The sequence below is a fragment of the Vanellus vanellus genome (genome assembly GCF_965231255.1).
Source record: "Vanellus vanellus genome assembly, chromosome: 11".
Classification (NCBI taxonomy): Eukaryota; Metazoa; Chordata; class Aves; order Charadriiformes; family Charadriidae; genus Vanellus; species Vanellus vanellus.
The window spans coordinates 3,589,156-3,616,832 of record NC_138916.1 but is presented as its reverse complement, the minus strand read 5'-3'; the positions used below and the strand labels follow the sequence as shown (position 1 = coordinate 3,616,832).

At 58.4% G+C, this 27,677-nt stretch overlaps 2 protein-coding genes across 2 annotated transcripts; both read left to right on the top strand.

The window, feature by feature from the left end:
• Positions 1–192: 192 nt before the first annotated feature.
• SNUPN (snurportin 1) lies at positions 193–10,322 on the top strand. Its single transcript, XM_082488726.1, has 8 exons — positions 193–353; positions 555–714; positions 2,390–2,494; positions 2,632–2,728; positions 3,337–3,434; positions 3,764–3,841; positions 5,731–5,811; positions 9,807–10,322. The coding sequence occupies exons 1-8, from the start codon at positions 202–204 to the stop codon at positions 10,134–10,136; spliced, it is 1,101 nt and encodes a 366-aa protein (XP_082344852.1). The 5' UTR covers positions 193–201; the 3' UTR covers positions 10,137–10,322.
• A 3,303-nt stretch (positions 10,323–13,625) lies between these two features.
• On the top strand, positions 13,626–24,586 carry PTPN9 (protein tyrosine phosphatase non-receptor type 9). The gene is made up of 13 exons (XM_082488725.1): positions 13,626–13,786; positions 17,732–17,875; positions 18,371–18,460; positions 18,581–18,705; positions 19,443–19,548; positions 20,194–20,304; positions 20,476–20,804; positions 21,203–21,296; positions 21,409–21,478; positions 21,822–21,900; positions 22,167–22,317; positions 22,422–22,629; positions 22,918–24,586. The coding sequence occupies exons 1-13, from the start codon at positions 13,754–13,756 to the stop codon at positions 23,142–23,144; spliced, it is 1,767 nt and encodes a 588-aa protein (XP_082344851.1). The 5' UTR covers positions 13,626–13,753; the 3' UTR covers positions 23,145–24,586.
• The last annotated feature ends 3,091 nt before the right edge of the window (positions 24,587–27,677 follow it).

Here is a 27,677-nt window from a genome sequence, read left to right as displayed (position 1 = left end):
CCTGTCCCGGGTGTCCCCGTCCCACTCCCCGCGGGAGGGGAAACTGAGTCACGGCCGCCGGGGGTCACGGAGCCTCCGCGCCGCCAGGGGGCGCGGGAGGGTTGGGGAAGGAGAGGCCCCCGCGCCTGCGGCTCCGCCCCTTCGCGTCGGGCGGAAGTGCGTCATGGCGTCGGGCGGGCGGGCGAGCGGGCGGGCGTTGCCATGGAGGAGCTGAGCGCGGCGCTAGCGGCCGGCGTGGCCCTGGCGGCGCCCAACAGCCCGGCGGCCCCGCACCCCCGCCTGGCCGCCTACAAGCCACGCGGCGGCCCGGGGCAGACCGAGCGCCGCCAGCGCCTCCTCCGCCTCCAGAGAGAGTGAGTGAGTGAGTGAGTGAGTGAGTGAGCGAGCGAGCGAGCTCCGGTGGGTCCCGGCCCCCGGGAAGGGCAGGCCCCTGTGGGGCCCGCCGGGCGGCCTGGGCTGTGGAGGCAGGGTCCGGGGTATGGCGTGTGAGCGGGGAAGGGGGTGGCCCGCTTCCCGCCGAAAGTAAGCCGGGTTGTTTCTTCTCCCCCTCCCAGGAGGCGGCTGGACTACGTGAACCATGCCAGGAGGCTGGCAGAGGACGACTGGGCAGGGGTGGAGAGCGAGGGCGAGGAGAAGGAGGAGGGGGAGGATGGGGAGGAAGAGGAGATGGACGTGGATACTGGCAAGAAGCTGCCCAAGCGCTATGCCAATCAGGTGAGGAGCTGCCTTGTCTCCTTGTGACGGGGTGTGGGTGTGAACGCAGGGCAGGGTGAGGGATGTGGGGTGGTTGAGGCTGGGCTGCGCATGGTGAGTAGCCACGATGCTGTGTTGAGGCTGAGAATAATGTGTCCTGCCTGGCCTGGTGCTCAGTGAGGAACCATGCCTTGGTTCTGCCCCTGAGACATGCTGCAGTCAAATGGAGGACAGGTGGATGTGGGTTGCTTGTGTGTGTTAGGAGATGTGCTGGATGACGGGATGCTATCCAGAGAGACCTGGACAAGCTCGAGAAGCGAGCCTGTGTGAACCTCATAAGATTCAACAGGGCCAAGTGCAGGATCCTGCACCTGGGTCAGGGCAACCCTCGGTATCAATACAGGCTGGGGGATGAAGGGATGGAGAGCAGCCCTACTGAGAAGGACTTGGGGGTGCTGGTGGATGAAAAGCTGGACGTGAGCTGGCAATGTGTGCTCACAGCCCAGAAAGCCAACCATATTCTGGACTGCATTAAAAGTTGTGTGGCCGGCGGGGTGAGGGAGGTCGTTCTGCCCCTCTGCTCCGCTCTGGTGAGACCCCACCTGCGGTACTGCATCTGGCTCTGGAGCCCCCAACATAAAAATGACATGGACCTGTTGGAACAGGTCCAGAGGAGGGCCACAAAGATAATTAGAGGGCTGGAGTCCCTCTGCTGTGAGGAAAGGCTGAGAGAGTTGGCGTTGTTCAGCCTGGAGAAGAGGAGAGACCCTATAGCCCCTTCCAGTACCTAAAGGGGGCCTACAGGAAAGATGGGGACAAACTTTTAGCAGGCCTTATTGCGATAGGACAAGGGCTAGTGGTTTTAAACTAAAAGAGGGAAGATTTAGACTAGATATAAGCAGGACATTTTTTACTCTGAGGGCCCAGGTTGCCCAGAGAGGTGGGAGATGCCCCATCCCTGGAAACATTCCAGGTCAGGTTGGATGGGGCTCTGAGCAGCCTGGTCCAGTTGAAGATGTCCCTGCTGATTGCAGGGGCATGGACTAGATGGCCTTTAAAAGTCCCTTCCAGTCCAAACTATTCTGTGGTTCTAGGATGGCAGCTCAGCTAGCAGCATTTGCATCTTGTTGTACAGCAGTTGGTTAAAGACTTCCATCTCTTCTCATGTCTGAGACACCAGGAAGGAAGGGAAGCCTCAGCTGATGGGTTTTATCAGCCTTGGCTACCACATTGGGCCTAAAAGACATACAGCCTTTCAGGTGATCACAGCCAGACAGTCTCTGAAGAGGTCAACTTGTCTGGGCTCTTTACTCCTAGTATTTAGGAATCTCTAAGCTCTGCCATGAATTTATAAATAAATAAATAAATTTAAAGTGCTGGAATGGGGGCCAAGGTACAGAGGTGCCCAAGCGTGGACTGTGAGCCCCGTGCTGTAATCTGAAGCTTAGTCAGCAGCTGGGAAGCAAGAGAAGGACTTGGGAGAGAGTCTGTTATGCAAGTTGGTTTGAGAGAGTGGGGAGAGCCCCTTTGGCGCTGTAATGCAGGGTGACAAACAGTGCAGGCTGCCTCTGAAGCACCCCGTGTAGCTGTAGAAACCAAGCTGAAACCTTCTTGCTGTGTGTCCCGTAACTTCAGGAGAGTTGTTGCTAACTGCTTTTTTTTTTTTTTTTTTTTTTCCTTCTGGATTTCTCCGTAGCTGATGCTGTCTGAATGGCTGGTTGATGTCCCCTTGGATCTGGAGCAGGAGTGGGTTGTAGTGGTGTGTCCCGTCGGGAAGAGGGCACTGGTCGTGGCATCCAGGGTAAGCAGCAGCAGTGGTGGTGTCTCACCATTTGATAAAGGATCTGTACCCATTCCCCAACCAACACAAGACTGGCCCATGTGTATGCTTGACTCTTTTTTTTGTTGGTTTGTTGTTTTGTTTTTTTTTCCTCACAGGGCACAACAGCAGCTTACACCAAGAGCGGCTTCTGCGTCAACAGGTTCCCGTCCCTGCTGCCAGGGGGGAACCGGCACAATTCAACGAGCGAGAAAGGTAACGATGCGAGGAGGCTTTTGGGATAGAGAGAGGGGAACTGCCTGCTTCTCCCTGTGAGTGTGTGCGCTGGGAGGCTCGGTGCGGCTCCTGCAGCTCCCCGGCTCCTGAAGCCGTGCCCTTTTCTGGTGCCAGGGGAAAGTTAGCTTCAGGCCTGTCTGTGCGTCTCTGGGTATAACTAGACGTGGACAATCTCCGATACTTTTATACTAGATAAGAACATATTTTAATTAGCTGCCTGGTTAACTGACACTCTTAAACCTCAGCATCTTCTCTGTCTTCCAGCAGAGAGCTGTGTACAGTGCTCTGTCTTAATACCTCCTGCAGTTGCTTTGCTTGTCCTGAGGAGGGGTTACTGTTGCGTAAATGTCTTTTTCTGAAACACGCCTTTGTTTGACCGGCCTCTGGTGGTACCTTTGTAGCCTTGTTGTACTCCAAGCTAAAGGCTTTCTGTGGTCGCAGCTTCTGTTAGCGGAAGGGGATCCCTCTGCAACTCTTGGCCTTGTGTCAGGGCAGGCTTAATGCAGGAGAGATTTGATCTGGCATTTGCCTGTTGGGTTGGGCAGCCCCTGGAGCATGTCTGGACCTCCCTGTGTTTGTGTGCGCAGTGTACTGCATCTTGGACTGCATCTACAACGAGGTAAAGCAGACGTACTATATCCTCGATGTGATGTGCTGGAGAGGACACCCTGTTTATGACTGCCAGGTACTGAATCTCCCTGCTCTGCCCTGCCCTGCCTTTTGTTCCCTGTTCTGTGAGCTGCTTTGCAGCCAGCACTGGACATAGCCCACTGCACAGTAGGATGGATATTTCATCTAAGCACCAGCATCTTTACAGCTTGTGGGCTGCTGGGTACTGGAATAATTTGGTATGTCTTTTGGGAGAAATAGCAGAGTTCAGGGTGCTGGCTGCTTCCGCAGGTGAAGCTGAATTTGTAAATCTCCCAGGCAAGTGCAGAGGAGTGGAGACGCTCGGCAGGTGCTGATCGGTGGATGTGTGGTGGATAGTCATTAAGTCTCTGCCTCCTTTCACAGACGGACTTCAGATTCTTCTGGCTTTCCTCAAAGATCCAAGAGGAGGAAGGGCTGGGAGAGAAAAGCAGGATTAATCCAGTAAGTTCTTTTGTACTGGGAGGAGAAGGAGGATGGGGGGTAAGGTCTTCTGTTCAGCAGGCTTCAGCACTTTCTTTCACAAGCGGAAGCTTTTGTCTTTTTTTTTTTTTTTTCCTCCCCTCACAGATCAGGCTTCAAAATGTACTTCTGACGAAGTGGGATGCCATGTTCAGGATGTAAATAGAACCACTGAGTATTGTAAATGAATGTGGTGTTTTTTTTTTTTTTTTCCCCAGCCAAAGTGCAGAGGGAGATCAGACTGCAGGGTATCAGCTAACTTCCATGCCGTTTTTAGCTTTCCCTTGAAACGGAATGGAAAACCAGTGTGGTTTCTACAGGGGCAGTGTTAGTCGGCAGCCTGACTACAATGGAATTTATTCTTGCGTAGTCTTGTGGGCTCACAAGGCAAGGGGAAAGGCTTATAAAGCTTTAGCCTTCCCTCCTGCTTAAATTAATCGTTGAAGTTGTCGGGGTGGATGCCGGATTGCCACCTGGAGTCCCTGCTGAGCAAGGACAAAAAGTCTTCCTTTGAAGACTTAACGCGTGGAGGTCAGACCTAGAACCCACAGCAGCTTGGAAAGTGAGTTTTGGGGCCAGACATAAAAGATTTGGCAGCCTGGCTTATGGAGCACAGTTTGCAAAGCAGGACCCGATCGCTGTGCGGCCTCTGTGCGTGCTCAGACACAGCTAAGCAGAGCAGCTCCTCTGGGTTAAGCAGATCGGTCATAAACGGGGATGACCGCTCCTCTTTCTGCCAGCAGCGAAGGAATCCGTATGTAAAGAATATCCTGTTCTGGCTCCCGTGGTAATATCCAGAAGACAGCTACCTAACGAAGAGGGGGTCGTTTCAGCTTTCATTTCCTGGGTGGAAAGACTGGCTTGGCTGAGCCAGCAGCCTGGAGCAGACGTCTGTCTGCTTTGCATCCTGCCCAGAGGCCATCATTTTCTATTTTGGTTGAAAGAGCATCTCGGGGTCAGCTCTCCTGAAAAGTCCTTCCTGCAGCCTTAGATGCTTGGAAAAGAGGTATCGGGAGAATGTGGGAGCTGCGTGCCGAGTCTCTGCCACCCACCTCTCATTAAATGCCAGAGAGGGGGTCATTTGGAACTGGGACTATAAAATACCTGAAATAGATCTTTCTGGGCCCTCTAGATTCCATGCTGCCTGGGCATTGTGGTGGCAATCCCCAGGTTTTCTTTTAAAGGTCATCTTCTGTTGTTGCAATGAGATTTAGGAAGTTGCAACGATGTATGTGCTTTACCCAGCATTGCTGGAGAGATGGCAGGGATTATCTCTAAAGACTTTTCCCACCTCATCCTCTCCGCTGGCTGGGGTGATTTTTGTAGGTTTTCACACAGGCACTTCCAGTGACTTTAGTGGGATATGATCGGCATGGGTGGGCATCTTGGTCCTGTTGTTTTGTCTCTAGATCTGGGGTTTGCTTCTGAATTGCATCAGAGGTCGGTCTGTCCCAATAACCCATAGTAATCACAGATACCAGTCGTTATGGCACGAGTAAGGAGTCAGGGGTACCTGTTGTGTTCCCCCTGACTTTGTCAGCCAGTGGTTGTATCTAGAGCATGGAGTTAACAGCCACCAGGGACCTGCCTTTCAGGAGCTGGTCTAATCCTCTTTTGAGGTTATTTGTGCTTTTGGGTCCCCGGTACTCCATGGCAGGAAGGCCAGCAGTTTCGTGATGTGGTCCCTGCTTGAGATCTCCTCTCTGATTACTTTATCTGATGCCTGTCCCTCACCCCGTCTCTCTCATGCTGGATCTTGCGCTGGGGAAAATCCTTCCTTCGTAGCTGTCTCCACACCAGCGCTCGATTCAGTGACTTGTTCTGCTTTAGACCATGCGATTGTCTCTTCTAACCCTCTCTTACTCTTTCAGTTCAAATTTGTGGGCCTGCAGAACTTCCCCTGCACCTCGGACAGCCTGTGTAAGGTTCTGGCTATGGACTTCCCCTTCGAGGTGAGAACACGCAGGCGGGGGCCTGGACCTCAGCCTTAGAGACAGTCCCGCTGCGCATCTGCCGCTGCTTGGAGAGAGGTGCATCCCCTTCGCTTGGGAACTGTGCTCTCCCGAGGCCTGCGGGAAGCTTACTGAGCTGCACTGTTGTTTCTCTGTATGGGGCACCGATACCTTTTATGCACGTGGCTGATTTGTTACCCTGTCACCAGGTACAGGCTGCGTCCAACCAAACTAATTATCAAGAGTTGAACGTCAGCGTTCCCTGTGTTTGGGCTGCCTTTACTGCTGGTGGCTCTTGTCTGAAGGAGCCCTGGGGAGGAGGGGGTTGATGCGGGCACCCAGACTGCCTCTGGAAACAGCGTAGCTCACGTTCACCTGGCAGCGTGATGGACAGCTGACCTTTTTAGGACCAAAGCTGGTACCGCCTGCTGCCCCGGGTGGGTTTGCGTGGGTACAGGCATGAGGACCCCTGCGGTGTGCCCCCTTAGGTGGTGGTGGTGGTCCTCGAGAGGTCTGCAGGATGGGCAGTGGTGTCTTTCTCTGACCTCTGTCACAAGCTCTGTGTTTCCTTAGTCTAGCTACTTGTCTATGTAGAAGGCACCCAGCTGTCTTGTGTCTCGTGGGGAGGAAAGAGAAGGGTGGTGGTGAGCTCCTGGTGGTCTCTGAGGGGGTTCAGGTGTTAGTGATGGGCGCCTGAGACATACTGGAGCTGGGGGCAGATGGCTGCAGCAGAAATGGCTGGGAGGGGTTCAGATGAGTCTGTCCTGCTCCTAACGTTGGATCTTTCGAAGGGGATGGTGCCAGCTCTGCTTTTTGGTCCAGTCAGAACCAGCAGCTTCCCGCCGTTGGCTCCTGCTGCTCGAGGTGGCCGTTCCTCCAGCAAGAGCGGCTGAACGGAACACCTGCACGTGCTTCAGCAGCTTTAGAAGTTGGTGCTGCTGTTGTGCTGTTGAACCCTCTGCTGACCTGTGGGAGAAGGGCAGGATGGGCAACTTGGTGTGCCACCCAGTTTGGCTCCGTGTGGTTGTGAGCAGCGAGTCGGAGGCCCTGGTGAAACAGCTCAGGCCGCTTTTGGTGGCTGTCCTCGCTGACTTGGCACTGAAGTGGAAGAGGATGGAGGAAGTGGTGGCATTCTGGCATAGCGTCAGTGACAAACATCTGGGAGCCAGAAGCTCCTCCAGTGGCTGCAGCAGTTCCTGCGGAGTGCCCAGTTTCTGCCCTAGATCAGGAACAGCCTCTACAGAGGTTGCTCGTCCCACTAAGCCGAAAACCACCTTGATTTGACTGTGCCTCTCGTGCTCTCTCGGCCTGTGTTAGCGATTAACATAAGTGCAAGTTTAAATTTAAGGGAGGGTAATTTGGCTGCGAGGGCTGACTTTGCTTTCTGCTTGTCAGAGCCGGCACAGTCATTGGAGAGAGTTGGAAAGTCCCAGCCCCTGCTCCGAACGCAGATCGGGGAATGTCGAGAAGGCATCCCAGGTTTCCTGCATTTGTAATTGAGCAAGTCAGCTGCCTCCGAGTGCCTCTGTAGAAACAGTCATTCCCGTCTTTGCTGATTTCATTCCTTCCTGAGGCATCTGCTCCCACGAGAAAAGGCTGAGGAGTATTGCCCCACTGCGGTCAGAGCAGAAACGTTTCGAACCGCGAAGGAGACCGTTGCGAAACGCCTGGTGGGGGAGATGGAGTTGATCAGACTCTCCCTTGTAATCCAGCTGTGGTTTGCCCTCAAGCTTCTCCGGCTGATACATCGGTGTGCGACCCCAACAAGTGAAACGTGATGTCATTTGGCTCAAAGGTGGCCGGTAACCCCACAGAAATCGCCGTGCCGCTGCCAGGAAGGGAGGGGAGCCGTGGGTCTCTTCGTGGTGTGCCACGAGAGGGAGCCCAAGAAACCGTAAATGGCTCCCACCGACAGCACGGAAAGAAAGAAACTTTGCAGAAGGCAAAATACGGCCTTGCTATAGATAGTGCAGTGTAATAGAGGTCTCCGGTCTCCCTATGCCTGGGCCCAGCATCTTGTGATCCTTACAAGGATCTCATGCGTGTGGTGGCAACCGATGTGGTCAGTGCTTTCAGACCTGGCTCTTCGGAGTTAATCTGTAACCTTAGAGTTAGGACCAGATCTGCTACATTCAGTGGAAACTTTTTTTTTCCATTGAATTCGGTGGACTTTGGATCAGTTGACTGGGCACTGAATTCGAAGTAGTTTTTGGAGGGGATCTTAAGAGCTACTGTCCTACTTGCAGATCTGAATAAAACATTCAGGTTTCCGCAAAGGCAGGGGGGAGCCAAAGGCTCTGAGAAACACCTGTGTGAAGGAATGGGTGTAGTATTAAGCACCTAAAATCCGAAAAGCCTGGCCACGAAGCGGGAAATGCTGCTAAGCCTGTTTCTCATCAGGTTCGGTCGTTTAGGGACAGCTTTAGCCCTTATTCTGATGTGGCTGGTGTCAGTGCAGTGACTCGAGGTAGGGACCTGGCCAAGAAATTAAATAAACTGGAAGCAATACAGGAGTTGCAGTAACTTAAGAGAAATCAGGGGAAGGAAGAACACAACCTAACTCTCTGCCAGGCTGAGCTCCTTTGAATTCTCCAGCTCGGGGAAGATCTTTGGAGCCGTTTGGAAGGCAGAAGCCTTTGCAGGCTCTGATCTTTACCAAAACATTCCTGTGGGTGCCGGAGAATCCCCTGTTGCTCGCCAAGTGCCGTGCACCCGCAGGAATGGGCTGGATGTGCAGGCGTGGTGCTGGGATGCCGCGGAATCTGGCTCTTCCCAAGTCTTCCTGGGAGGCAGGGAGAGGGAGAAGCTTTGTGCTTTAGATATCCAGAGGGTTACACAAGCTCATCGTGATGTTTACTGTTCCGGTTTCATGTTTTCCTAGCACAGGAATCCCCCTTTTTCTGGGATTATTTTGCAAGATCTTAAAAGTGACTGAAAATTCCGGACAGAGTAGCGTGCGAAGCTCTTCCGTGCTCTGCTGGAGGTTAGCATCCGTGGAGTAGAGATGGACATGTGCTGCTCTTTGCTCAGCCTGGCGTGCAGTCCAGCCCGGTAGCAGAAATCGCCTCGATCTGCTTGGTTGACCCATATAGGTGCCGTTCCGCCCTGTGTATTCCGGGGGGCTGGAGGCTCGAGGAGGGGCCCGGGAGCAATTCGGCCTGAGGTGGGCTCTTTTTCTTAACCTCTTCTGCCCGCTCAGCCCTTCTTACTCACGGGCTAAATGGCCTTTTAAGAGCTTTTAAGAGGCCGGGCTAAGAGGAGCACCACCTCCAGCGTTAGTCAGCCTGGCAGCGGGATCTAACCCCGCAGAGCACGCGCCCCTGGGAAGCGCAGGAAGAGGGGGGCAGGGGAGGTAAAAATCCCTTAGCGCGGCAGGGAAGCGGGGAAAACGTCAGGCAGCTGCAGTATTGCAGAGTGTGGAAATAGCAGCACAAGAGTTAGGGCCTAAACCTTCAAAGTCCTGAGTGCCCTTAACTGTCATTGATTGCTGGAGAAGTTCTCTCTTGGGAAACATTAAGAATTTATTTTGCATAAGGCAGCTGAAAGAGCTGTAGCAGCGTTACGAATCGGGGCTCCTTGGCGTCACGCGCTCTGCCTAATTACTCTCCAAATGTATTATTTAAAATAACCTTAATCCAGTAAAGTGGCCTTTCTGTGCGCTGCCTTATTCAGAAGCCTGATGGCTTTTCTGCAGAATGGGATCATAGCAACAAGACGAAAAGCGCTGGTCGGTGCCGAAATTGTTTGCCTTTGAGGATTTAAAGCCATCCGGCAGTCGCTGGGCTTGCGCCGATCTTTCGGGACAGCAGCTCTGCGGGTTTCTTCTTTCCCTTCCGCTATTTATTGCGCTGCTTGAGGAAAAATGATCCAGCTGGTAGTTTTGGCCTGTAAACGGAGAGCGGTGCCGTCGTCTGGCGCTCTTGTCATCCACCTGCAAAAGCCTCCAGCTCTGGCCTTTCATTCACGCTCTCCATCTCTCTCTTTCCTTTTTACAGGTTGACGGACTTCTCTTCTATCACAAGCAAACCCACTATACCCCCGGCAGCACCCCGCTGGTGGGCTGGCTCCGGCCTTACATGGTACCCGAAATCCTGGGGCTCGCCGTGCCCACCACCGCGCTCACTGCCAAACCGGACTACGCTGGGCGTCAGCTCCAGCAGATCATTGAGAGCAAGAAGAGTAAAAAGCTGGCAGGGGAAAAGGGTCAGCCGAGCAGCGCGGCGGCTGCGAGGAACGGACATTACGAGCTGGAACACTTGTCTACCCCTCAGCCAGCAAACTCTCTGGAGGGTCAGGATGAAGCAGTGAGCCAGATGGAGAATTAGGCTGCTGGGACAGAGCGGTTGGGTAAGGAGAAAGCACAAGGTTCCCCGCTTCTCACTGTCGCTCGTGCTCCCTGAGAGAGGGGCAAAGGTAATGATAGGATGGTTTTGTTTAAAGGGCACGGAAGTGGAACGTCTCACTCCCAAGTGCTGCTGGATTTTTTTTTTTTTTTTTTTATTATTTTAATTCCCCCCCCCCCCCCCCCCCCCCCCAAGGCTTCTGTGAAGCCTTAACAGGATTGTCTGGTTCTTTGCCGAGGCAGTCCTGGGTTGGGAAACGTGATGATCCGTTCCCCTGCGCTGCAGGGGTTCCCGGTTCAGCTCCCGACCCTGCTTCTGTTTAAAAGCCTCTGGCAAAGCTCCAGCGTAGGAACAGCGCTCGCAACCTCCGAGGTGCAGCTGTTGCCGGGAACCCCCAGCACCGATAGCGGCCCCGGAAACGTGAGCATTGCGACCTTTGATCCAGCTGTTTTACCGAGGCCTTCTCGAGGAAAGTTTTGCGGTCAGTCCACTTCTCGTAACAGAAAGTTTGCAGCAGGCTGCTGTAAATCCAAAGGTTGGGCTTTCCACCCCGCAACGTGTTACTGAGGGAAAAAACTAAATTTCCTTGCATCCGGGCACAGCTTCGTGCGGCGCAAGCACGACCGACGCCTGTACTCGAGGCTTTTCTCAGTAGGAGGAAGAAGGAATGGTTTCGCTCTGGGGAAAAAAAAAAAAAAACAAGCAAACAAAAACCCGCTAGCATTGATTGTGCCAAATAAAAGGTTTCTCAGAAAGACAAATTCTTGAGCGTCTTCCTGCTACCTAAGGGTGGACGCGTGCTGTGCCTCCCAAATAGGGATTGAAAAATCCGTTACGGCGCTTACTGGAGCGGAGGAAATGCTTGTGGGGGTTTGATTCTCTTCCGCGCACCGAGGTGCTTCGGTCTCTCCCCGCCGCTGCCCCCCTTGCCCGCTTTGCGAACACCAGTTGCCACATTTCCCCGGATTTTAGCGGGGATGAAACGATCGTACTCGCTGTCCCCGGGTTGTTTTCCAGAGGGAGATCAAAAAGCCAGAGCGGGACCGCTCTCGCCACGCAGAGGGGGAGAGAAAATATCAGCGCTGGGGAGTCTCCTCCCGGCTGTCTATGAAAATGCCCCCGGAGGAGGGCTCGTATCCAGGAGGAGATAGGGAGAGCGGGGATGGCCGCCCGCAGATAGCGGGGGCACTGGTATCCTGCCCTCGCACCCCCCGTTTTTCCCAGAAAAACGCTTGTTTCTGTGCCAAGCGCGTGGGCTGCGTGTGCTCATCAGGCTGTGCAGCCGCTATTGATTCTACCAGCGGGCAGCAGGAACTGTCCCCGCTGCGGCCAGCGCTGCCTGCGGGAGGGGGGCTGCTCTGGTGTCCCCCTCCCCACGAGGGGACGAAAAAGCACCCCCGGCTCCGCAGCTTTCGGATGCGGCCGAGTGTGCTGCAGTCTTTTCTCAACTGGCTGCTTATTTTATTATTTTTATTAAATTATACTTCTTTTTAGCATGTGAAGCAGCCGGCCCAGGGGGAAAGAGGACAAACACCTGGACTGCTTTGTCCTCCCTGTCCCTCGAAGGCTCTGGGCTGCTCCGGCTGCGGGTTCCCCCCTGCGCTTCGGCCTCACTGGCTGGCGAAGGACATCGGGGAGAGCCCCCGGCAGACCGGGAGATTGCATCCGACATCCTATCAGCGCAATTTTTCCTTCCGTCAGGCAATTAAACCCGGAGGTGGGCAGCTGGATGTAAGATTTGTGCATCCCTTAGGGCAGAGAAAGCTGCAGCTCGGGTTACCGCCTCCCTGCCGCCCTACAGCAACCTTCCAAGGTCCTCCAGCCGCGGGAGGGGAGGGAGAACACAGCCGGAGAGGAGCTGCCTTCGGCTGCACGCTCTGATGGATGGAGGAGAGCGAGAGGGGAAGCAACCGGAGCTTTCCGCCGGCTCCAGATGATGCCGCATAGTTTCCCTTTTTAAAAGCATGAGCTGGGCTGGAGAAATAAATATTTGCGTTACGATTCCTGTTGGAAACCCAAGGCTGTGTTTGGAGAGAGGGTGTTAAACGGAAGTCAGCGGGGCCAAGGCAGTTTGTTGCTGTGACTGTTTTATTTGCTGGGTGCGATCCCGCTCCCAGCTGTTCCCTGCCCTGCTCCCAACTGGAACGGGCTGCAGTTGCGGCGGTCACGGAGGAGGGGTCACCCCCCCCCCTTCCCCACGGCAGGGGGTGGGGGGGGAGCTGAAATTTAGGCTGGGGCAGGAGAGCTGAGCAGACAGCTCGACCTGTAGATGTGGCCTGGGGTTCTGGAGGACGGACAGACGGCTGTTGCCACACTCGGGGCTCAGCCCTTTCCCTCTGCCCTTTCTTCCATTTTCTCCCGAGTTAGGTGCAAAGGCTCCGGCTGTGGGCATGCCGCCAACACGCTCCTCCTCAGCCGAACAAAATGTCCCGTCCCATCCCGTCCTCCCCCCCCGCCCACCCCGATCCCCAGGGTCCCCCTGATCCGTAGGAGCATCGCGGGTTGGGGTGGGATGTTCTCCATCCAGGCCGGTGCCCAACCAGGGAATGCGGTTTAGGGATGGTGGAGGAAGGAGAGAAAAAAAAAAACCAAACATTTGGAAATCTCGGGTTCCCATTCGCGTGGCGGGAAGCCACCGGCCTGTCCCTCCTGCCCGCGGGGACGGGGGCTGCGAGGCAGAGGCTGAAGTACCGGCGAGGGACGATGCCGCTGCCGGTGAGCGATGATGGGAGAGGTGGCTGCGCGTCCTGCGGGAGAACTGGTCCTCGGGGCAAGCAGGCTGCTCCCGTCCTGGGGTCACTGCTCACAGTTTGGGGGGTATAGAATTAATAGATAATAATTAATTAAAAAAAAAAATAGACTGATTTAGACTGATTTTGGGTGCTGGAGGGCTTTCCTCGCTGGTGGGCTCGTATGAATACGCAGCACGGCCTTTGGATTTGAAAGTATCCCAGGCTGGAAGGCAGAGATCAGGTGGTGGTGGGGTGTCCTTTTCCAGCGCTGCCCCTTCCTCCTTCCCCCCCCCTCCCCCCCCGCGCCTCTCCCCGGGTGGGGGACCGGGCGAGAGCCGCCCGCCGGGGCCGCCACCGCAACCGGGGCGGCGGGAAGGGATGGGTGGTGGTGTTCCATCGGTTCCTCCATCTCCATCCCCTCGCCGGGGAGGGCTTCCTCCTCCCTCCGCCTTCCCCCGGCCGCCGCCTCCCGCCCGCCCCCCGCCGGCCGCCGGAGGGGAGGGGGCTGCGGGCGCTTCCTGCCGCCGCCCCCGCCGGGGCAGAGCGGAGCGGAGCGGGGCGGGGGACCTCTGCCCGGCCCGGCCTCGCTTCCCCGGGGCCAGCGAAACTTCCCCACCACCTAATATATATAGAGATATATATTTTTCTTTAATATATATATATATCATTTTTAATTTATTTTTAATTTTTTTTTTTTTTTTTTCGGCACTTTCGGCGGGGACCCCGGGGCGGAGCTTGCGGTGCCCGGGAGGGGCCGGTTGCCCGCAGCGCCGCCGCCGGTCCCCGGGGATGGGCTCCTCCGGCGGGGCACCCACCGCCTAACCCGGCCCGGTACAGCCCGGTCCGGCCCGCCGGGGGCAGCCCAGTATGGCCGCGGAGCTCAGCGCCGAGGAGGAGCAGGTAAGATCCCCGTCGGGGTGGGCTTCCCCTTCCCCCGGGGCGGGCGGGACCCCCTGCGCTGTGTCCCTGTTCCCCCCCTCCCCCCCCTTGATTTTTTTTTCCCCACCCTCATTTGCCCAATTTTTTCCTCCCAGCGAAGCAGGAAGCCCCATCCTCACCCCACCCTCCCCCCATTAATCTGGGTCGCCCCCCATCTGCTCGCCCCCCGCCAACCTATAAAGCCCCCCCACCCTATATAACCCCCCCCCCCCCTCCATGCCCACACAGCGCTCGTCCCAAAAGCCTTTGCAGGGCCCGTGTGGTGGGCGCCGGGGTGCCAAAGCGTGGGGTTGGGGTCCTGAACCCCCCCCCCCAAACTGGTACGCGTGTCCCCCTCCCCAGCTTCTCCTGCCCACCCCCCCCCAACCCCCCCGCCGTGGGCAGGCTGGCGTGGGGATGCGTGTGCACGCGCTTCCCACGCCCCAGGCCTCCCGTGACGTGACGGACGTCCCGGCTTCCTCCGCCGGCTTTGCGTCACGGCGGGAGGATGTTGCTGCTGGGCTCGGGGAGCCAAAGGGGGGAGGACGATAAGGCAGAGGGGGCTCCACCGATGGCGAGAGCATCCCTCTGGCTCTCCCCTCCTTCATCATCATCGGTGTCGTCTCCACCATCACCACCTCCTCCTCCCTGGGGATGTCCACCCAGAGGGGTCACATCCAGCCCCGGCTCTCTGCTGGCCAGGGATGTGGAGCCTGGAGGTGGCCTGGAAGCCGGGGCGATGCTCGGGGTGGCCGAGGGCACGGCGTCGCATCGGCCACCTTGCTGGCCAAGGTTTGGGGGGGGGGGGGGGGGGGCAGGGGCTGCGAGGCGAAAGGGACCAGATAGTCAGTTTTCTCTTTGCTCGGTTGGTTTTCTTTTTTAAAGCATCCTTAATTTTTACAGGGAGGTTTAGGAGGGTTGGTAGGGAGACCTCAGGTTCCCCAAAAACCCCTTTCCGTGCCCTCCCGCAGGGGAGTGCTGGTCCGGAGCCGGAGGAATCGGTCCCACAGCCCATGTTGGGGAAACACGGCGCTCCCAGGCTTTCTCCTCCACCGCGCCTCCTTCTTATCAGCGCCGCTCCTGGGAGCGGTACTGCTATCTCCAGGGGGAATAAAATCTCCAGGAGGAAGGGGTGTTCGTGCCCTGTGTCCCCGCGGGTGCTGGTGTCACGGAGGGGGCAAAGCTTCCAGCAAAAAGGGGTTTTTAGAAGACCCTGCCCTGGCGGGGGGGGGGGGATGGGTTTGCCACGGGAGAGGGATCCGGGGTGTTTGGTTTTATGCGGGAATATCGGATGGAGAAGGGGAAGGGGTGTTTGCAATAAGGGCTCCGGGTTTGGCTGGTCAGACTGGGGTGGGGGGGAAGGCTGCCCTCGGAAGCCAAAAGAGTGGAAGTTACTCTCTTTTCGTGGGTAAGCGTTGGCTGGGGCTGGGACATCCCCTTCCAGGTGCCCTTCCCACCACCGCTTCGTCCTCCTTGGGACCATCAGGATGTCCTCCGCGTGCTCTGGTCTCCCCTGTTGCCAACACCAAGCGGGAGGAGCTGCTCTTCTGGCCGGTCCCCGCTCGCCGGGAGATTGGGAGGGGGTTTCACCCCTCTTCTCTCCTCTCCCTGCCGGCCTCGGGATGGCTTCTGCTCCTTAGGATCGCCGCAGTTCCCTCCCCAGCCTACCCCAGAGGAGCCAAACTGGTTTTCCCGGGGGGTTTTCAACCTGGCTGCGATTTTCACCGGACTTATTTCCCCACCCCGGGGCTGAAGGAGGAGGGTGGGTTTGCTCCAGGGGAGGAGGGCTTTGAAGACCACCCCTCTCCCGCATGTTCCCGGCGGCGGCGGCTTTGTCGCCTGCCTGCCCTGGCGCGGCGCAGCGAGGACCTCGATGACGCCAGCCCTCCAAAGAGCAGCATTGTTCCCCAAACGCCCCGGCCGCCCCCACCGTTTCGCTCGCGCTGAGCCGCCCTACAAAGCCAGCGCGCGCTCGTTCTCATGGGTCTTCCCCCTTGAAAAAAAAACAAAAAACAAAAAAAACCAAAAAAAAACCCAAACCCAAACCCGGCATCCCTCGTGGTGGGTGCTGGAAACGGCATCACGTAAAGTGTGATGGGTCAGGTGTCGAGGAAGGAGAAGCCGGACCACATCCCTCGGGGCATCCTTCCCGTCATCTCGGGGCATCTTTTTCCATCTCGGGTTGTGGCGACGGCTCCGGTCTCTGTGCGGTTTGCATCTCCAGCGCAGCGTTTGGGCAGCTGGAGGCCCCAGGGGACTCCCCGGCCAAGCCGGGGTGCGCCCGGTGAGGTTCCCCACCTTACCTTAGGGATAGGAGGCATTTCTTATCGACGTACACGTGGACGCGTGTGTTGTCTTAAGGCCGAAGGTGGTTTCTGCGTTGCCCCGTTTATTTTCCCGTCCCTCTTCAGAAGAGGAGAAATCATGAGAAATTTGGGCCAGGGGAGAGTCGCTTTCGTTTTGGCAAAGCGGAGATGGAGCCGTTGGGGATAAAGGAGTCCCGTAAGTACGGCTCCTGGGAAAAGCTCCTGCTGGCTGGGAGGTGGGAATGCGAGTCAGGGGGTGTGTAACGCCCCCGGCTCCTTTCAGATTCCTCCTGGCGCCGTTGGCAGCAGATCCGGCCCAATTCCGCCAGTTCCCTCCCGGCTGGTGCTCACCCCGCCGCTCTGTGGTACTCCGATACCGAGTTTGGGAGTTTCTGGCTGCCGTGCGCTGGGGGTCTGGGCTGGCCCTTCGGCTCGTCCCAGGAGAGGGGCTCGCTGCCACCGCCGAGCCTCATGTCGCCGATAAACCCCGGCCCTTCGCTTCCTCCGGTCGGAAGTCATTAACGCCGACGAGCTTTTCTGGCCGAATAGCTGCCAGTAACTCCGTGCCGCCACCTGACATCCAACACCGCCACCTGCCCGTGCTCCCTGCTCCGGGAGCCAGCCTTCAGCCCTCCCTCACCTTCCTCTTCCTCCTCCTGGCGCTGTCATCACCATCCTCCCCTCTTGCCCGGATGGAAACCCCTCTGGTTTGGGGTGTGCCTGGGTGGGAGCGGGGTATTTTGGGGACCCTGCCCTCGTCCTTTGAGCGGTACGTGGTGTGTGTGGTGCTGCCCCGTCTCCCGCGGGGACCTGTGTGGGACCAATGGGGTCAATACGCAGCAGAAAGCAAAGCTGCTTCCATCAGCGCCGCGTTCAGAAACCCCAAACCCACACAGCTTGTAAAAATAATACGTTTTGGTTTTTTTTTTTTTTTTTTTTTCGCTCGCCATCAGGGCTTTAAGCCCGCCAGGAGGTCGCAGATTGGGTTTTGCCACTCTGCTCCGTCAGCGCTGGGGTTGGAAGAGTTTCTCGGTTTCTCACCGTTTCGGGTGCGTGCGGTGCCCGTGCTTTGGGAGGGGAGTGCGCTCGGGTGGGATAACCCCGGCATGTTACGGGACCGTGGGCTGTGGGGAGCAGCGGGAGCATCTTGGGACCCCCCTGGACTAAAACCTTCTCCTCTGGTCTTCTGCGGCCGTGTGAAACTGGCCTTGCTGGGTGAGCTGGTCTGTGTCCCGTGTCCCGTCGAAGTGTCAGCCCTCGATGCGGGTCTCGCTCCTTGGCTGAGTTCGCTGCTCCACGGCGGAGCTGCAGCCCCGGGAGGATGCTGCACCCCAGTTGCTGTGTCTGAACAGGAGTTTGCCACCTGTAAAGTCCCCCTTTCGTTCCCCTTCTCCCTTCGAAAAGTCTCCCCGGTGCCAGTTTCCCTCTGCCAGCACTCCTAGCACGTACTCCTGTACATCTCCCGGAGGAGCTGCTGGGTTTGCCGAGCCGTGCTCAGCCCCTGTCCGCACACCGAGGACCGTATAGCTCCCGCGGTGACAGGGGATGCTCCTCGGGTGCTCTTCCTCCTCCTCCTCCTCCTCCTCCCATCTCACTGCTCGCCCCCTCTTCTCTCCCGCAGGCCACCAAGCAGTTCCTGGAGGAGATCAACAAGTGGACAGGCCAGTACAATGTGTCCCCGCTCTCCTGGAACGTGGCCGTCAAGTTCCTCATGGCCCGCAAGTTTGACGTCCTGCGGGCCATCGAGCTCTTTCACTCCTACCGGGTAAGCGCGTGGCACCGGGTTCCCCCCCGGCTCCAACCGAGGGCTTTCTGCTCTGCGAGAGATCTCTGGTCCCAAGGAGGACCCTCCCCTTGCTTCTTTTTTTTTTTCTTTCCCCACCCTCCCTTCTGGGTTTTATCCAGCTGGAAAATCCTTTTTCAGCCAAGGCGAGTCGCCATGGAGATCTCACCGACCCCCATCTCCTCCATTCCGGCATGCGTGCTCGCTGGGTGCCCTCCCGGCTGCCCCGCGGAGCATCCCCCCGTATATAAAGTGTATATATTCATACATACTTTTCCCATCCCGGTTTTGCAAAGCTGCTTTTCCCCACGCTGGGAGTCGCGGTGCTGCAGCCGGTTGCAATCCCCTGCTGGAAAACGGGGCTACGGAGTGGAGGTTTCCCCCCCTCGGTGGGGGCCGGGTGCCCCGCGGGGATGTGATGGTGGGTGGAGGGTTGGGGCACCCGTGCCGGCCGTCACACCGGCTCTCTGCCCGCAGGAGACACGGCTGAAGGAGGGCATCGTGAAGCTGAAGCCACACGAGGAGCCGCTGCGCTCGGAGCTGCTCAGCGGCAAGTTCACCATTTTGGTAGGTGGAGGTGTCATCCCCCGCCCCGCAGAATGACCCCAACCGGGCGGCTCGTCCCGGCTCCGCTCCACGCGGGAAATCCTCGGGTGCCGCGGGAGCCTGACTTTGTTTCCTCGCCAGAGCGTGCGGGACCCCTCGGGAGCCTCCATCGCCCTCTTCACAGCCAAGCTGCATCACCCCAGCAAGAGCGTGCAGCACGTGGTGCTCCAGGCGCTCTTCTACCTGCTGGACCGAGCGGTGGAGAGGTGAGCTGGGCTACCGTGTCCTACGGCGGAGGGTCCCCGGGGAGCCCCTTCCCTGCCCGGGGCAGGCGGGGGGAGATGCTGCTGTGTGCTGTGGTTTTGATGAAATCCCTCCGAAAGGCTTTGGGGGGAAAAGATGTGCCCGGTGAAATTGCGGCTGAGCGTCTGCGTGCCACCGGGTTGTCCCATCTCAAGTTAGGGGAGAGAAAGGGGGTCACAGCTCCCTGCGGCTTGAAATTCCCTGTCTTCCCTCGGTTTGAACTCAAGCTTGAACTCTGTGGAAGCGTTCAGCAAGGGAAACAAATCCCGGGCTCTTCGCAGCCGTTCCCTGCCCACGTGCGGGTTCCAGTTTAGCAAAGCCCCCGATTCCTGCAGCCTTCGGCCGGGGAGGAGGGCAGCCCCGCTGCCGGCGAGACGTAACATGAGCCCTGCCAAAAATACAAAGCCGAGACATCCCATTCATCCCACTGGGCTCTTTCCATTTCGGAACTTGCCCGTCACAGGCGGTGCAGCTGAGACAGGCTCAAGGCACGGGCCAGGCTTAAATAAGGGTTGTAGGAAGAGGTGGCGGAGCAGCTGGGAAATGCAGAAGGGAGTTTTGAGGGGTCTGCGAGTCCTTCTGGAAGCAGAGAAGGGGATTTTTTGGGGTCGGCAAGCTGCAGCTGAGGTTAGCGGATCTCGTGCGGGAGCCAAGCAGGTGGATGTTGCCAGGGTTGACGTTGGTCTTTCCCCTCTCGCAGCTTTGAAACCCAGAGGAACGGGTTGGTGTTCATCTACGACATGGCGGGTTCGCAGTACACCAACTTCGAGCTGGACCTCAGCAAGAAGATCCTCAACCTGCTGAAGGTAAACGAGCAGGGGGTGACGCCGTGTCTGGAGATGTCACGCGGGCCACGCGCTCACCAAGTACGTGAAGTCCCGAGGTTTTGGCATAAATTCTCGTGCCAGACCACACGCTGACCACATCTCGGCCGAGGAGCACCGGCTCCAGCCACGCAGGACCTCAGGGAAGGGGCGTTGGGAGCCTGCCAGGCTGGACCCGGCGGGGGCCGCGGTGTCCCGCACGGGTGTGGGAGGGGATCAGCTGTCCCCGTGCCGGATTCCTCTCGCAGCTGCTGGCAGCGCTTTTGGGAAAACAGATGCAAATTATTTTTTAATCGTGCTGGCATTCCGTGCCTCCTCCCTTCTCCGGGAAAAAAAAAAAATTAAAAAAAATTACAGTAAATACTGGCCGGGGTGTGTTCTCCGCGCAAATCCCTGCTCCCGGGCTTCACCTCTCCCCCGCGGAGCCAAACCCTCTGCCTACCTAATTCCAAGGAAATAATTTGGTTCCCTATCGGAGCATAAAAAGAAGCGCGGCTGTGCGCCAGGCACGCTTCGGATGCGGCGCTGCCACCCCGAGGTCCCTTTTGCTGGGATGTGGGTCCTCCACTCCCCGGCAGAGCGCGGAGAGGGGCCGGCGGCGTGCATCTGACCCCCTCCCGCCCGCAGGGTGCCTTCCCGGCTCGGCTCAAGAAGGTTTTCATCGTGGGAGCGCCCATGTGGTTCCGCGTGCCCTACTCCATCATCAGCCTGCTGCTGAAGGAGAAGCTGCGGGAGCGGGTGAGAGCGGGTCCCCCCCCCCTCAAATCAAGGAAGGGGGAAGACCCTGATGCTGTTGGGGGAAAACTCCTGGCTCCATCGGGACCGCGCCAGACCGTTGGCATCCCTGTCCCCAAAGAACACTCTCCATCCTTCTGGGAGTCATCGCTGCTCCTCCTCTTCCTCCCACAGGTGCAGATGGTGAAGATGTCGGAGCTGAAGGAGCACCTGCCCCGGGAATGCCTCCCCGAGTACCTCGGGGGGTCCCTCAAGCTGGACCCTCTGAGCTGGAACTGCCGATTCCTGCCCCAGCAGAACGGGCACCCCGACCCCCTGGACGAGCTCATCCTGGTGCCGCTGGTGGCCCCCAAAGATAACGGCTCCGTCCATGTCCCCGGGCCCAAGTCCGTCACCCTCCAGGAGCTGCTGGATCACGTCAGCCGCAAGCAGAAGCGGGGCATCTACGAAGAGTACGAAGATATTCGGCGCAGGAGCCCGGCCGGCACCTTTGTCTGCTCTTTGTGAGTTGGGGGGGAAGGGAGGAGCTGGGTGGGGGTCCCCTCTTGTGCTCCCCAAAATCTGGGTCCCCCCTCTCCTGGCGCTTCTGCTGCTTGGTGGCAGCCCAGCCGCCTCTTTGGGGTGCGGTGCTGTGGGTTAGCAGTGGAGACACCCCCCCCCCCAACATAGTGATGCTGCGAACCCCCTTTGCTGCTCCCGCAGCCCCCGGGGGTAGGAGGGAGCTGCGTAGGGGACAGCGGGGACCAGGACCTGGTCAGGACTCCGCTTCCCGAGGCTTTGGCCAGGTGATGGCAGCAGAGCCCAGGCTACGGGCGCCAGAGGCTCGTGCAGAGAGGGAGGGATGCTGCCTTTCCCTTCCCGCCTGGAAAACATCCCTGCTTCCCTCTCCCCTGCCTCCCAGGGCACCCTACAACCAGGAGAAGAACCGGTACGGGGACGTGCCCTGCCTGGACCAAACCCGCGTCAAGCTGGCGAAGCCGTACAGCCGCCCGGAGGTGAGCCAGCCCGGGATGGAAACTTGGGTCCCACCTGGAGCTGCTGCGGCCATCCCAGCCGCGGGGCTCTGGAGCGCTCACGATGTCCCTATTTTTCTCCCTCCCCCCACAGCTGACCGACTACATCAACGCAAGTTTCATGGATGGCTACAAGCAGAGGAACGCTTACATCGGGACTCAAGGTATGGCCCCAAACCCCTGTGGGAGCCACCAAGGGGGTTCTTTTCCTCCTGCCCCTCAACCAGATCCCCCCAGCTTTGTCCCACAGGCGTCTGCCAGAGGATGGAGCATCCCAGAGCAGAGACGGGGGGATCGGTGCTGAGCCGTAGGGATTTGATGCTGGGGGGGTGTGCCAAACCAGTGGTGGCTGCAGGCAGGGCTGGTGGATCCGCACTGGGGTTGGTCACCTGGGGTGGGGTGGGGAGGGTGAGGGGGCTGGCGGAGGCCGCTGAGCAAAGGGGCTTGCCCAAACCCATCGGGTTTTGGGCTGACATTGATGGGGGGGGGGGCTGGCTGTCCCCACAGGGCCTCTGGAAAACACCTACGGTGACTTTTGGCGCATGGTGTGGGAGCAAAACGTCCTGGTGATCGTGATGACAACCCGGTGAGTGCCCAGGGGTGAGGAGCACAGCCCTGGGGTTTGGTTTTTTTTTTGGGGGGGGGGAAACGAGTGTTTTTGCTGTGGGATGAGCCACTCTGGGCTCTCTGCTGTCACCCTGCAGCTGTGGTGCCAGCAAGAGCCCTGCAGGGTAGGGATGCCACATCAGGGATGGACCATTCGGTCCCTGCGGGATCCCCAAGGGGATGAGGCCAGGGGGATGTCCCTAGCAGAGTGACAAGGACACCACCAGCTTGTCCTTCTGCTCCCAGGCTGGAGGAGGGAGGCAGGAGAAAGTGCGGCCAGTACTGGCCCCTGGAGAAGGATTTCCAGGTGTGCTTCGGGGCCCTGACCATCACCAACCTGGGCGTGGAAAACCTCAGCCATTACAAGAAAACCATCCTGGAGATCCACAGCTCGGAGGTATGTGGCCACAGCCTGGCAGGGGACAGCACGGGGGCACAGGGGAGTCCTCCATGGCCAGGGGCAGAGGAAAGGAGAGGGTCTAACCCCCTGCTTTCCCCCAGACCAGGGAGCGGCGGCTGGTGTCCCACTTCCAGTACTTGAGCTGGCCGGATTACGGCGTCCCCTCCTCCGCGGCCACTCTCATCGACTTTTTGGGGGCCGTGAAGCAGCAGCAGAGGGTGGCGGTCAGCTCTCTGGGACCTCGCTTCAAGGGTCACCCCGGGGGACCCCCAATCGTGGTGCACTGCAGCGCCGGCATCGGCAGGACAGGTTAGGGGGTAACCCCACTGCTTGGGTGGAGGTCTTGGCGGGGAGGGGGGGGGGGGGCAAGTCCAGCCTCCCCGGGGTATCTCCATCTCGGGGACCCGTGGTGCTTTTGCAAGCCGGTTTGCCGGGGATGCGTGTCCCCAGGACTCGCTGGTGGACCTGGGGCATCTCTGCCCTGCTTCTCCCCATGCCGGTGGTCTCATGTGGGAGGTTGGTGAGGGGCTGAGGAGCACCATCTCGCAGCTATGGCTCTTTGGTGGCTGACGCCGTCCCCCTATCTTTTGTCCCCAGGTACTTTCTGCGCGCTGGACATCTGCCTGTCCCAGCTGCAGGATGTGGGCACGCTGAACATCTACCAGACGGTGCTGCGCATGAGGACCCAGCGCGCCTTCAGCATCCAGACCCCCGAGCAGTATTATTTCTGTTACACCGCCGTCCTCGAGCACGCCCAGCGCGAGGGCCTGCTGCTCGCCAACCACAGCCGGGCCGGCCAGGAGAAGAGCTCACCGGGACACTGAGACCAGTCACCTCCCTACAGAACCCCCCCCTGTTCTCATCCTCCCGGAGCTGCCAAGAGCCTGCTGGCATTCGGCAGAGCCGTCAGGGCGACGGTGCCGGAGCGCGGAGGTGGCCGCCCCTCCTCGACTATTAGCACTGCTGTCGAACTGTGCCTTATCCAAACCGAACGGTGGCTGCCGCTCGCCGGGGGGAGGAGGACGGCGTGGGAAGAGGCTCTCGCTCCTCTCCGCGGTATTTCTGGAGGGGAGTGGGGAGGTTGGTTGGTTGGGGAGGTGGTTTTTCTTCTCTAAAAGTTTTTTATTATTGTTATTTGTTTTTGGTTTGGGTTTTTTTTTTTTGGGACCATCTAAAATGTATCTAGAGAAGGGGCTTTGCAAAGCCCTAGGAAATGTATTTCCAGTCCTGCCCTGACCTGGGGCTTAGGAAGAGGCGCCTACTTCAGTCTTACCTGCCACTAAGTCTGTGTGTCTGTATGTATGTGTGTATATAATATATCCTCGCTGTGCCCAACCCCAGCTATTATATAGATACATATATACAAGCACCCATTGTAGTAGCTCCTGCGGGTCCCCGCTCTCCTGCCATCTCATCGCTGTGATCTCCGGAGCGGTGAGTTTGGTCCTGGCTCTGTCTTGTCTTCCCCCCGGCCCCCGCTTCTTTTTCCCTTTCCTGCTCCTCGCCGGGACCCGGTACCCATCCCGCGGGAGGCACGGGGGATGCTCGGTGGCATCCTCCCCCTTTCCTTGTCTCGTCTTCCCCATCGTCTCCTGCTGGGAGAGGGCAGCTCTGCTCCCGGGAGGAGGATCTGGAGGATTTTGGCCGGGAGCTTGCCGGAGTCCCCTGCCCCTCAGGGTGCAGCCGCGGGTGTCACTAGGTACGAGGTGATGGGGACAGACGGGGACTGACCGGCTCTCCGGGTTGCCCGGCTTTCCCAAGCCAGCAGTGGGAACCCGCGGGCCCAGCCCTGCGGTGAGTCATGGGCTGGAAAAGCGCTGAGCAAAAAGAAAAAAGAATAAGCCAAAACCCTGGGGAGGCAGCGAGCCGACCTCTGAGGCAGCAGTGCCCGCCTCGGGGGGAGCTACCCTGTGTCCCCCCCTGCCACCGCCGCCACCCCGGCCCCTCCGTGCTGCCCGGGGAGCGGGGACCAGGAGCGCCTGGGTCTCAGTAACTTTATACTGTAATAAGCTCTTTGAATGTGTATATTCTTATTTTTTTATAATCTTGAGGGGGGATGGGGTTGATTTTTTTTTTTTTGTTTAGTTGTTTTGGTTTTTTTTGTATTTAACATTAACTTGATCCAAGCCAGAGCCAGATGTATTTGTAAATGTTCCTATTTTGCTCTCGTTCAGAGAAACATTTTTGTTGTTGTTACTTTTCAAGTTTTGTTTTTGTTTTTGTTTTTATTTGTATCGACATATAAATACACTACCAGTGACCAGTCCTTCTAGCTCTCGTGGTGGAGTCGGTCGGGGGCAGGAGAGGAGAGGGAGGGAGGGTGTTCAGGGCTTTGCACACCTTGCGGTCCCCAAAAGCAAGCTGGCCCCATCCCCGGGGACACAGGAACCTGCCGCAGCCTCCCACCTCGTCCCCTCCCAGCAATTTGGGGGCAGAGGGCCGTGCTGGGCAGCACGGGGTAGGACTTACACGTGAGAGCCGGCTGCCCCACTCCTGGGTGAGGCTCCACGAGAGATAACCAGGCTGCAGGCAGCTTTCCTGGGCGGGCAGGATAATGGCAGCAGGATGGGCTGCGCAGTCCCATTAGCTGGGGGGGGACACACACACGACAAGCCACCCCCTGCTCTGAGCTCCTGCCTCTTTTTGCAGGGCCTCACTGAGCCCCAGAGCATCAATCTGTCCCACTCCGAGCAACAGGCCTCCTGTTCTTTGCGTAGTCCCTTTCTCCAGCTGTCCCCTTGTTTGGGTGCATTCTGCAATAAATGCTATAAAACGATGAATGGTGGCAGCGGTGGGGAAGAGCATTTCGCTGCTGGATTTGGGGGGGGGGGGTGAGGGTATGGCTTCCATGCAGCCAGACCTGCTCCGAGCAGGTGCTTGGGGCATAAAACCACATGGGCACGGCTGGGGGGAACACGGCTGGGCTGCCCGCGGGCTCCCAGGCTGACAGCCAGCCCCAGCACCTTCGGGTGCAAGCAATGCCAGTCCTGGAGCGGCAGCCGCAGCCTGAGGCTTCGGAAGGAGGGAAGAAAAGAGGCGGCTTGGTGCGAATCAAGCCCTAGAGCCAGCGGGAGAGCACATGCCCCAGAGCAGAGCAGCCGTCCCCAGCGAGGTTCCCAGGCGAGAGGAACTGCCGGCGGGTGGGAAGAGCAGCACATGTGTTTGCTCAGCTGGAGCCTCAAAAAGCCGAGGAGGCCAGTGCTTTTCTGGGACTGGCAGAGGGAGAAGCTTTCCCCTCTGCTCGAGGTGTGGACAGGCTTGACTGTGCTGAACCACGGCCAAACACATGGGCTGGATGGCTGGAAAAGAACAGGAGGCAGCGGGGCACCTGTCTCCCAGGGATGTGTACCCCAGCAGCCGTGGCTCTGCGAGAGGTTTTGAGCATCCCTGGAGCTGTGAGCGTCCTGCTTGCGGAGCTGTTTTGTTTCAGCTGGAGTGTCCTGTTCTTCTAGGTACCATTTTCTGCCCCGCTGTGCTCTTCGAGTCTGACCTGCAGCGCAGCCCCTCTGGCTGTCTTCAAGTTCCTCCTCCCTGCACTGACTGCAGGGTGGCTCCAGCATCTGAGGGACCTCCTCATCCTCGGGAGGAAGGATCCCAAGTCCTTTCTTCCTTGCTGCCACATTCTTCACCCCAGCTAGGCTTTCTTGTTGGCACACGGGCAGAAAGGGGGTGTTTGTGGCTTGTTTTCAGGCCTGTGCGTTCAGCAGCGGCTCTCCCTGGCTCAGTGGGGCTTTCAGGGGGGTGTTGAGTCCAGACCCGAAAGCTGCAGGTGGTGCCAAGCGTCCTTTAAGGAGGGATGAAGATTCCATCTGTGCCGGAGGCAGAGGAAAGGATTGTGGTTTCCATGGGAAAACAACCCAAACTATCACTCCCCACCCTACTATTTCCAGGGTTGCATTTCTTGTCAAAGCCAGTATTTTCAGTCCTTTTGCACAATATGAGATTCTGTTCCATTCACTCCCCCTCCCTGTGCCCACAGGTCCCGCTCGGCAGCAGAAAGGTGGATTTCTGTGGAAATGGCCGCTTCACACGGGATTCAAAGCCATTGCAGGGAACCCCCAAAGTGGTGATACCATCCCTGTGCCCACCCGTCTCGTTTGGCTTTCTGGGTTTCTTGGCTGTGCGCACACCGCCCCGCTAATTATTACTTTAGTGCTTGTTACTTGCCTAGCGCGTGTTGAGCCCTGTGAGTTTGGAAACAGCCTGGCTGCGGATCGCTTTGTTTTCTAGCCCTCCTGCTTCCTTGCCACCAGCTTCCTAGGCTTGGGCTCAATCCCCAGCAGCACAGCAGCCCGTGAAGGTTCGAGCACCCCTGGCCAGAGACCTCTTAGCAGCCAAACTGAGCTGCAGCTCCCCGCCAAAGAGGCGAGAGAGGGCCTCCTGTGCTGTGCTATGCGTGTCCTGGCCTTGTGGCAGCAGAGCTGAGAAAGGGAAAAGCAGCTGGAAAGACAGAAAAAAACCCAAACCCAAGAGGTTCAGGTTTTGTTTGAGTGGATATGCTGGAAATATGTATTTTAACAGAAGTTTGGGGGGTGTGTGCTATTTTTCACCCTCTGTGCACTCTGGATGACCAGCAGGCCTTGGTGACAGGTAATGCAGACAGAGGCCAGGCCTGGCTCCTCCAGCCTTGACCTCAAAGCACTCAGGGGGTGCCTGCAGCCGAGGGGGAAAGCCAGCAACTCCCTCCACAACTTTGTAAGGCAGGAAAAAAAAAACAAAACAAAACAAAACCAAAAAAACCCAACATAATTTAAAACGCCGCTGCCCCACCTCCAGCTGGTGTTTTAGCGGCGGCAGAGGGGACAGGACAGTGCTCGCCCACCCCGGCGGGGGCAGGGTCGGCTACCTCCCGCCTTCCACGGTGAGAGGCCTCTCCCTCAGCCCCCCCCCCCCACCCCTCGCCCGCCCTCCGGTGGGCGGCCCGGTGACGATCGGTCCTGCGGGGGCCAATCCGCCCCGGGGGGAGTTCCCCTCCATTCAGGGTTCCTCGCCTGCGCTTGGAGGGTATGTAACAGCTGCTTTTCCCCTCACCACCACCACCCTTCACCACACACCGGGGGAGGGAGGCCCCGCCGCCATCGCGCTGAGGGGAAGCGGCGGGAAGCGCGCGACGCCGCGCGGGCGGGGAGGGGGGGGCGCGTGGCGGGGGGGGGGGGGGGGGCGGGAGGGAGGAGTGAGTGAGTGCGACGAGGGGGGGGGAGAGGCCGCCGCGCCGGCCACGCCCCCCTTTCCCCCATTGGCCGCTGCGTGGAGGCCACGCCCCCGCGGCGCGCGGGCTGCTCTCCCCCCTCCCCTCCCCCTCAGTGCGTGCGTGCGTGTGTGTGTGTCGTGTCTCCCCCCCCCCCCCCGCTCCCCCC